The sequence below is a fragment of the Entelurus aequoreus genome, linkage group LG17, assembly GCF_033978785.1.
Source record: "Entelurus aequoreus isolate RoL-2023_Sb linkage group LG17, RoL_Eaeq_v1.1, whole genome shotgun sequence".
Taxonomy (NCBI): Eukaryota; Metazoa; Chordata; class Actinopteri; order Syngnathiformes; family Syngnathidae; genus Entelurus; species Entelurus aequoreus.
The window spans coordinates 16,127,757-16,139,098 of NC_084747.1; the positions used below are offsets into that span (position 1 = coordinate 16,127,757).

Here is an 11,342-nt window from a genome sequence, read left to right on the forward strand (position 1 = left end):
TTAATGAAACTGCCTAACAATAAACCCACATTAGAAACCAAGAACTCGCCCTCAATCATTCTACAGTTATAACGTGACTGGGCAGGCACGCTGTTTATATCGTGGGAAAGCGGACGTGAAAACAGACTGTTGCCGCTGTCCTTACTCAGGTACGCATGGAGCTGGAGGGGGCGTGGCCTCCAGCGCCCGCTGAATTCCGGGAGATTTTCGGGAGAAAATTTCTTCCGTGAGGTTTTCGGGAGAGGCGCTGAATTCCGGGAGGGTTGGCAAGTATGCGGTATCGGTTGATATCGGAATCTGTAATTAAGAGTTGGACAATATCGAATATCGGCAAAAAAGCCATTATCGGACATCTCTATTTGACAGCCATTTCCCTCGATGCGCACTCATAACTTGCCTTCCCTTTATGAAACGTTTTTTTTGGACTTCATAAAAGATATTTCCCATCTCTCGATGTGAACGCTTGGAACAGCACAGCAAAGCAGCATTTCCACCATAAACTCTTCACTTACTAACGTGTTTTCCACTTGATTTATTGCTAGGCTCAAGCTTGTTTGCCCTCCAACCCAGCAATACCGATTGGTGGCCAATCGACCGGCGCATCCCTAATCACAGTAGTTTTCAGCACAATTCTGTTCAAGATTAGAAATTGTACAGGGACACAACAAGGGGGAAAGGTAAACGCTGCGGGGTGGGTGAAGAAGAGTAAAAAAAAAAAAAAATCCATCTTAGACTGGGGTCTTAGGGGAAGATGGTCCAGACTGAAGCCAACAAAAAAACTATAGCCATAAGCACACAAACATGTTACACAGAATCCACAAAACTTGCAACAGAGGGGAGCGGAGGGAGGGGGGCTAACGGTGGCAGGCTGCTGCCATCTAAATCACTATTCTGCCATCCATCGCCCCTCGGGTGTTCAAGCGGTGGCAAAGGTGTAAGTGCATATGGCCATTGTCTGGGGTGTGAGTGTTTTTAAATATGTATATGAAGTAAATGACAAGCGCCCACCTTTACCCCCACTACACTGATTGTGGGAGCTACAGTAGCACAACAAGGAACATCCACATTTAACACCATTACTCAGCTTTATTGACAAGCTCTTCAGCAACTTGGCCCATTGTACATGTCTGATATAATGAGATGGGAAGAAAGGATTTTAAAGTCCTCTTCAGTCTGCTGGAAGAGGTAAAGAATTTACATTATTATATTCCATCCACCCGTCCACTATTACTTCAACAATATATGTATTGTTTTTCTTTTTAAAAGACATGTTAAAATTGTGGGGTTTTTTGTGGGGGGGGGGTTTAATTCAGTTTAGCAGGCGGGTCTTAAGAGTTTTAAATCAATAGCTCAACCATTGAATTAATTAAGCTTGTAAGTTGAGGTTCGACTGTATTTGCATTTGAAGCATTCCGAAAGGACTGCATCTATTAAATAATAATAAATTGAAATCGTAAATGAGAATACATTTTTGGGAGTAATAATTGATAGTAAACTATCACGGAAACCTGATGTCTGACCGACACGTTAAAACAAATCTCCAAAAGCCTCTCAATTATAAACAAAGCAAAACTATACCTCAATGAAAATGCACTCCGTACTCTATACTGCACCTTGGTACTGCCATACCTTACATACTGTGTTGAAGTATGGGGGAATACTTACCACAACACAATTCATCCTCTGATCATATTACAGAAAAGAGCAGTGCGGATCAATCACTATGTTGGTTATTTAGAACATACTCATAATCTGTTTATGCAATCAAAGTTGCTCAAATTAGATGACCTTGTTAAATATAATACATTAATAATCTTATATAAAGCATTTAACAAATTATTGCCGCCTAATCTACAACGTTTTTTTATAAGACGAGTGCAGGCTCATAACTTGAGGCTTTGGATATTTCTTATTGCCGAGAGCTCAAACCACTCGTAAACGTTTTTGTGTGTCTGTATGCGGAGTAAAACTATGGAACAAACTGGACTTTCAACACAAGCAACGCCAAACTATTAATTGATTTAAACCGTTATACAAACATGGGGTCTGGTTCAAATATAGAGATGAGGGTCTTTAATTTGACCTGCTGCTGTACTCTGTCTCAAAGTGTTAACATGTGCTCAATGTTTCCTTACCATTGCTATGTTGTCTATTACAATTGTTGCTATTTTGTCTATTGATTGAAACTTGTATTAGTAGATTGCACAGTTCAGTACATATTCCGTACAATTGACCACTAAATGGTCACCCCCGAATAAGTTTTTCATCTTGTTTAAGTCGGGGTCCACGTAATCAATTCATGGTATTACCATTGTTGGTATATTCATTATTCCTACATTGTTGATACAAATTATTGTTACAGTGTAACAATTATTGTTACCTGTGGTAATGCCACTATGATACAACATTTGTATTATAATCCTTGAACAAAGTAAGAGTGAAACTCATGTGAATAATCACTGAATGGAGAACTGGGGGTGGGATTAAATAAATTATCTTCTTCCCACTCCCTTTCAGGCAAAACTGGACAATCATGCATTACATACTGTACATTACATTCTGCACTATATTAGTTTATATTATGTGTTGTCAACTTTGTACTTTTTTTTATTATTATTTTTTTGTCATTGCCTGAAATAAATATATTTTTAAAAAAAAAGAAAATCTACCTCTGTGTGTGCTTTAAAATGTTGCTACTCAGCGGTTGGTGTGAAACTCATACGCGTTACACTCGCCATATTGTTTGCAATGAACTCATCTTATGGACAATAGAGTCACATGTGTAGCGAGTGTTGAACACCTCAGTATCTTCGGCCTTATGAGCAATCCTCCTCTTGGCTGGTAGCTCTTGGGGTTTGACGGTCGGAATGTCGGGCTTGGCCACATCCATAGGCTCAATCTAACAGAAACAGGAGTTAGTTTGTTCAAAGACTTGAAATTATGGCCGCAGGATTTTGCGGAAAAAAACTTAACTGCGATTTTTCTCTCCAAAATTACGATTTTTATATCTTATACCTAAATATGCATAAAACTGAAAATAATGAGTGAAGGAAGACCTGTTAGTCTTAGACTGTCTCTTGTCTAAAAGTGCCAAAAAATTTGAATATGCAATCATTTACAAAAAAAAGATTTGGCTTCATGCAGACAGCTTTTGTTTACATCATGCTCTTAAACCAAAGCAACAATCAAATTATACAGTGTGTATAATATAAACATTTTAATAATGCGAGTAACCATTTAAAATGCTATATACTTGTATTTCTTATTACTGTAGAATTGTTTACCATTGTACTGTAATTGAAATATAAATATCTAAATAAAAAATGTGTAATTTCTGTAAGAAAAATGTTTTCTTAAATAAATATTGAACATCCTAAAGTGCAATTTTCCCCAGTTAAAAAAACCTGGTCGGACGTTGTCCTTTTTATTGCAGTCAAATGATCACCACATCCTCGCTTGTTTACTGCGTTAATGGGCTCATATCGCCCATCAAATTTGAAGCTGAAATAGTCCCACAACGGGACATTTGGCTTTGTAAATTTTTGTTACGTCGCAGCACTTCCCACTAGCGAGAAGGGAGGCTCTCTGTGTGTGTTTTAAGACGGCGCCCCTTTCTCCGCCCACAGAGACAAGGATTGTGAATGACTAAAAAGACTGACTGTGTTCAATTAATTTCTGTTGAATGCGCTCAGGTGCTGCGAGACCTCTTTTTTCCCTGTGGAAACGAGACAAACAAAGGCGAGGCTCAATAACAATTCTGATTGGCGAACATGTCTGTCACTCAAATGCCAGTGACAGCAGCAAAATAATATTTTTTTGCCTATGTAATCGCTAGGGGTGTAACGGTACACAAAAATTTCGGTTCGGTACGTACCTCTGTTTAGAGGTCATGGTTCGGTTCATTTTTGGTACAGTAAGAAAACATACCGTGATATACATTTTTTGGTTATTTATTTACCAAATTTGCAAAATCTTCCACCAAAAATATTTTCCTTAGTGGAATATTTGATGTGAAGTAATCGGAACCTTGGATAGGTCAATAATTCATAATAACATTGATTTTGATTCAATATTATGATTATTACAAGCAATGACAGTTTGAAAAAAATAAAAAAAATGCTTTGTTTTATTAGTCAACATTGCAACTTTTTCTAAATTGCATTTAACCTTTAAGCTTTTTTATTTCACTTTTGTTATGTTTTTGTTTATTTTAATAGTATTTTTAGAATGTGCCGTGGGCCTTTAAAACATTAGCTGTGGGCCGCAAATGGCCTCCGGGGCACACTTTTGACACCCCTGCTATAGATAATAAAAAATTAAATATGCTAAATCTATGGATAAAAAGCAGAGCCTGGCGACGCATGCGTGTTTATCATAACTCTCTCGCTCTCGGTCTCTGCCCCTCCCTCACCAATGCTGCTGCGCGCAAAATTTGTTTTGTTTTTAACCCCTTCTAAACCCTTCTAAACCCTGAACGTACATTGAAAATACACGCAACCCTAACTCAAAATGCCGGACATTTGAGGCATTTAAGAAACTCCGCTCGGACAGCTCCGCAAAAGAGGACATGTCCGGTGAAAAGAGGACGTATGGTCAGTCTATTGTAGCCCAGTCGCTGCTAGCATGCTGTGTGTTGTGCCTCGGGCTGCATTGTTTACACAACGTGCGATATGTCCGACTTAATGTCCATGTGGAAACTCGTTTGGTACACATCCGAACAGAACTGAAACCCCCGTACCGAAACGGTTCAATACAAATACACGTACCGTTATACCCCTAGTAATCGCACTAATCAAAACCTCATTGTTGATTATCTTGCAGCTTTAGTTGAAAGTGAACTTTTCCGTAAAGTAAACAAACTTGGACACCTCGGGCTGCTCTTGGTCGCCACTCTCCTTGGCCTCCATGAAGATGCGGTAGCACTCCTCTTCAGGGTCGCTGTCCGACAGATCCACGGCAGAGTAGCCGTTCTCTTCCTCGTCGGCGCTCGAGTCAATTACGATAACCTCTCTGCTGCCGCCTTTCGACAACAGATGCTCACATGCGGCGAGGGAAGACGATTCTAGACTTGTGCTTACAGCTTCTTCTTCTGGCGCCTGGTGGCAGTCAGCTGTATTGCACGCGTCAGTGCACGTGCCGGTGGGAGAAGAGGGCTGGGCGGTGTTGTACTCTGTGGGCTTGATGACTTGTTCAGCACTGTTTGCATTTTGAGTTTCCTCTTCTGAAGTGCAGCATTCATCTTCAGCCGACTGGAGACTTGCTGCTTCGGGACTCTGGCCGCCAGGGTCCTCCACGCATCCTGTCAAGTCAATCACACTTCCTGCCGACGCTTCACATTCATCAGCGCTCTTCTCCTTGTGTTGCTTCTTGTCAGCGTCACAGCCGGCGCGTTTCGGAGCTGGGGCGGGCTTCCGTTCAGGCGAGCACGGCACGTCGATAATCAGGACGCTGTCATCATGGGCGTCGTCCAATGTCACAGGGCGGCACGGCGGGACCTGATGGTTTAGAGGCTTTAGGTGCACGCGTTTGCCTTTTTGCGCTTTATACGATGACTTGTAAGATCCGAAGTCAGCTGAAAAGTTGGACATTGGGTCGTACTCCAAATCGGTCCTCGGTTTGGAAATGTCAACCACATACTTCCCCAATCGGGAAGGCGTTTTGTTACCATCCGAGCACGAGTATGACACTTTGCTTGAATTTACACCATTTGCTGCGACCGGTCTGGATGCGGCGGCGGCCTCGGCAGTGTGGTAGCACGACAGTCGCCTCTGCTCCCGCTCCACTTCGTACTTGGCCGTTTCAATCGCTTTGTTGATGCGCTCGAGCTCCTGGAGGGATTCGTCTGAGGGCTCGTTGATTACGTGTGCTCCACGTACGGCGGGCCGATCGTCATTTTGGTCACCTGCACAAAAGGAAAATAAAAAGTAAGACTGCAAAACAGGCTTGGCATATTACGCCTATACTGGCTCACCTGCACTGGCTTCCTCTGCACTTAAGATACGACTTTAAGGTTTTACTACTTACATTTCAAATACTAAACAGTCTAGCTCAATTCTATCTTGCTGACTGTATTGTACCATTGTCCCGGGCAAAAATCTGCGTAGGGATGATGTTCGAAACCGGTTCTCCCGGTTGTTCGATACAAAAAGAACCGATTCCATGGACTCGAATCCTTTTTTGAGAACCGGTTCCCGTTATCAAGGCCACTATAGTAAAGAAAAAGAGTTGGTTCTTTATTCGAATCCCCGGGAACAAATCCCGTCCCACAAGAAATGCCCTGTGGGACATCACAGGAAATGACGTAGCTTAGTCTAATGACTGAGCTACTGAGCTACGTCATTTCCTGTGATGTCACACAAGCAGCAAAAATAATGGCCCGGAAAAAAACGCCTCAAGGCATGGCTATACACCTATAGTGATCACAGAGACAGGTTGTTTTTGCGTTACTGTATATATTTGTTTTTCTGAAAAATCCCACTTAATATACTTTGGGTAACAACAGTCAATATTTTTTTTTTTTTTTTTTTTTAGGGGGTTAACAGTCAATATTTATTTTTTTATTTTATTTATTTTTTTCCTTTTAAAATAAAAGTGAGCTTTTGTTAAACCAAATATTGCGTTTTTTTCCATATACAACAACCTATCTGGATTCGATAAGAGAATTGATAAGGAATCGGTTCGATAAGAGGATTCGATAATGGGGTCGAACTCGATAATTTCTTATCAAACATCATCCCTGAATCTGCGTTCTAAGAATTCTGGCTTATTAGTGATTCCAAGAGCCCCAAAAAAGTCTGCGGGCTTCAGAGCGTTTTCTATCAATCAATCAATGTTTATTTATATAGCCCTAAATCACAAGTGTCTCAAAGGGCTGCACAAGCCACAACGACATCTTCGGTTCAGATCCCACATCAGGGCAAGGAAAAACTCAACCCAGTGGGACAGTTTGGCCACAACAATTCATAAGTTAAGCGGATGAGGCAGCAACTTTAATGATGCGGACACGTTTGTCACTGGATACTTTCTTACTCTTCTGCCTTAAAGACTTTGTATGTGTAAGTAATATGCAACTATAATTATTTGATACATGTTCATATTGACAAATGTGGTGTTACAGACTATATTAGTCAATTAAGGACATGTATTTACTATGTCTAGCTTGTTTGCTGTTGTGTAGCTGCTAGCTCCTCGTAGCCTATAGCCTACCACGTTTACCTTTTGTAAATGGCTTTACTAAAATGTAAGAAAAGACCAACCTTGATCACACACGCACGAGAGTTTAAAGTAAAAAAAAATTCTAAGTTGTGTTGTAAATTGATGAATGTTGACGGTTGATCCAAATGATCTGTCTGATGCAGGAGTGTCAAACATGGATGGTTAGATGAATTTAAGTGAAATAAGTGACTATATTCTAACATTGGCTTTAGTTGATAAAATGTGGGTCCTCGTCTAGGTCTTCCTAATATAATCATCAAATTAAAAAGCAAGATTTGTAAAAATTAATAAAATATATATATATATATATATATATATATATATATATATATATATATATATATATATATATATATATATATATATATATATATTATTATATACATATATTAGGGATTTTTACAAAAATCTACTACTCTGCTTGCATGTCAGCAGACTGGGGTAGATCCTGCTGAAATCCTATGTATTGAATGAATAGAGAATCCTTTTGAATCGGGAAAAAATCGTTTTTGAATCGAGAATCGTGTTGAATTGAAAAAAAAATCTATTTTGAATCGAACCGTGACCCCAAGAATCGATATTGAATCAAATCGTGGGACACCCAAAGATTCACAGCCCTAATATATATATATATATATATATATATATATATATATATATATATATATATATATATATATATATATATATATATATATATATATATAAATCAATTTTTTTTTCCAATTCAACACGATTCTCGATTCAAAAATGATTTTTTCCCCGATTCAAAAGGATTCTCTATTCATTCAATACATAGATTTCAGCAGGATCTACCCCAGTCTGCTGACATGCAAGCAGAGTAGTAGATTTTTGTAAAAAGCTTTTATAATTGCAAAGGACAATGTTTTATCAACTGATTGCAATAATGTAAATTAGTTTTAACTATTAAATGAACCAAAAATGTGACTTATTGTATCTTTGTGAAAATATTGGACACAGTGTGTTGTCAAGCTTATGAGATGCAAGTGTAAGCCACTGTGACACTATTCTTTTTTTTTTTTATAAATGTCTAATGATAATGTCAATGAGGGATTTTTAATCACTGCTATGTTGAAATTGTAACTAATTGATACGGTTGTTGATAATATTCATTTTTGTTTCACTACTTTTGGTTTGTTCTGTGTCGTGTCTCCTCTCAATTGCTCTGTTTATTGCAGTTCTGAGTGTTGCTGGGTCGGGTTTGGTTTTGGAATTGGATTGCATTGTTATGGTATTACTGTGTATTGTTTTGTTGGATTGATTAATTTAAAAAAAATTAAAATAAAATACAAAAAAATATAAAAAATACAAAAAAAATCCCATCCATCCATCCATTTTCTACCGCTTATTCCTTTCAGGGTCGCGGGGGGCGCTGGAGCCTATCTCAGCTACAATCGGGCGGAAGGCGGGATACACCCTGGACAAGTCGCCACCTCATCACAGGGCCAACACAGATAGACAGACAACATTCACACTCACATTCACACACTAGGGCCAATTTAGTGTTGCCAATCAACCTATCCCCAGGTGCATGTCTTTGGAGGTGGGAGGAAGCCGGAGTACCCGGAGGGAACCCACGCAGTCACGGGGAGAACATGCAAACTCCACACAGAAAGATCCCGAGCCCGGGATTGAACTCACGACTACTCAGGACCTTCGTATTGTGAGGCAGACTCACTAACCCCTCTTCCACCGTGCTGCCCACAAAAAAAAAATCTTTAAAAAAAAAAAGAGAATCGATTCTGAATCGCACAACGTAAGAATCGCGATTCGAATTCGAAGCGATTTTTTCCCACACCCTTTATTTATTTATATATATATATATATATATATATATATATATATATATATATATATATATATATATATATATATATATTGCAATGAAATATTGCTATCGGTGTTATCGGTAAAACTATTCTTGTGTTTACTTGGTATCGGGTTGACACTAACCTTTGCTGTATCGGCCAGACAATAATAATAATAATACTAATAATAATAATACTAATAATAATACTAATAACACCAATCAGGGGCGCCGAAAAGGGGGTGTAAAGGAGACGGATTCTAGGGGCCCATGATGGAGGGGGGCCTCCTAATGATGATGAAATTATAATACAGGGGGCCCTGTAAAGATTCTTTTCATGGGGCCCAAAATCCCTAGCGGCGCCCCTGACACCAATACATTTAATTAAGAAGCGCTTTTCTGAAAACGAAGAGACGTATACGCCATGAAAGTAGAATTATTAAATTTAAAAAAATGTATGCAATGCACAACTAATACTAATAGTATCACTTAAAGTTATCCGCAGATTCGCGAATTAGCAAAAAAATAAAACCTTGTGTTTGTAAACTCATTTACCAATTTGACAGCGTCCCAACACCAAAAAATGACTCATTTCAGAGTTATAAGTGGGAGTGATTTTTTATACGCGGTTTATGAAACCATAAACATTATAGTTTACCAAACATGTTTGGAGCAACAGCTGTTTTCAGTTAAATTAACTGCATTTGTAGCCCGAGCAAACCCAGGTAATATCGAGTGAATTTAAACATTTTACTATTTAATCTGCAATTGTTTTTTGTTTATTGTTTGTGAAAATAAAAAAGCGGGCGACTCAAGCTAAGGAATTTCCAAGCCTGCTAACAATTAGCACTCACCTGTGAGTGCCAATCTAAAATTAGTTTGACACCCCTGGTCTAAAGTGATGTTTCATATGCCAATTACTGAATTCAGCTGAGATAGGCTCCAACACCCCCAAAGCGGTAAAAAATGGATGGATGGATGAATTTAAGTGAAATAAGTGACTATATTCTAACATTGGCTTTAGTTGATAAAATGTGGGTCCTCGTCTAGGTCTTCCTATTATAATAATCAAATTAAAAATCTAAATTTGTAAAAAAAAAATATTTATATATATATATATATATATATATATATATATATATATATATATATATATATATATATATACACACTACCGTTCAAAAGTTTGGGGTCACCCAAACAATTTTGTGGAATAGCCTTAATTTCTAAGAACAAGAATAGACTGTCGAGTTTCAGATGAAAGTTCTCTTTTTCTGGCCATTTTGAGCGTTTAATTGACCCCACAAATGTGATGATCCAGAAACTCAATCTGCTCAAAGGAAGGTCAGTCTTGTAGCTTCTGTAACGAGCTAAACTGTTTTCAGATGTGTGAACATGATTGCACAAGGGTTTTCTAATCATCAATTAGCCTTCTGAGCCAATGAGCAAACACATTGTACCATTAGAACACTGGAGTGATAGTTGCTGGAAATGGGCCTCTATACACCTATGTAGATATTGCACCAAAAACCAGACATTTGCAGCTAGAATAGTCATTTACCACATTAGCAATGTATAGAGTGTATTTCTTTAAAGTTAAGACTAGTTTAAAGTTATCTTCATTGAAAAGTACAGTGCTTTTCCTTCAAAAATAAGGACATTTCAATGTGACCCCAAACTTTTGAACGGTAGTGTGTATATATATATATATATATATATATATATATATATATATACTGCAATGAAATATTGCTATCGGTGTATCTGTAAAACTATTCTTGTGTTTACTTGGTATCGGGTTGACACTAACATTTGCTGTATCAAAATTTGTAAAAAATAAATAAACAAATTATATATATATATATATATATATATATATATATATATATATATATATATATATATATATATATATATATATATATATATATATATATATATATATATATATATATACACACACACACACACACACACACACACACACAGAGTATATATTGCAATGAAATATTGCTATCGGTGTTATCGGTAAAACTATTCTTGTGTTTGGTATCGGGTTGACACTAACATTTGCTGTATCGGCCAGACAATAATACTACTAATAATAATAATACTAATAATAATACTAATAACACTAATACATTTAATTAAGAAGCGCTTTTCTGAAAACGAAGACACGTATACGCCATGAAAGTAGAATTATTAAAGGCCTACTGAAACCCACTACTACCGACCACGCAGTCTGATAGTTTATATATCAATGATGAAATCTTAACATTATAACACATGCCAATACGGC

At 37.8% G+C, this 11,342-nt stretch overlaps 1 protein-coding gene across 3 annotated transcripts in view; it reads right to left on the bottom strand.

Annotated features, from left to right (window-relative positions):
* LOC133632570 (RNA exonuclease 1 homolog) overlaps positions 1–11,342 on the bottom strand; it is a 34,442-nt gene that overhangs the window by 20,664 nt on the left and 2,436 nt on the right. For 2 of the 3 annotated variants that reach the window (XM_062025044.1, XM_062025046.1), the window contains exons 3-4: positions 4,869–5,902; positions 2,801–2,899 (exon numbers count right to left, since the gene is read on the bottom strand). In XM_062025044.1, coding sequence (XP_061881028.1) covers positions 2,801–2,899; positions 4,869–5,902 — 1,133 coding nt within the window. The remainder of the gene's footprint in view (positions 1–2,800; positions 2,900–4,868; positions 5,903–11,342) is intronic. The other variant, XM_062025045.1, reaches the window with a different exon arrangement.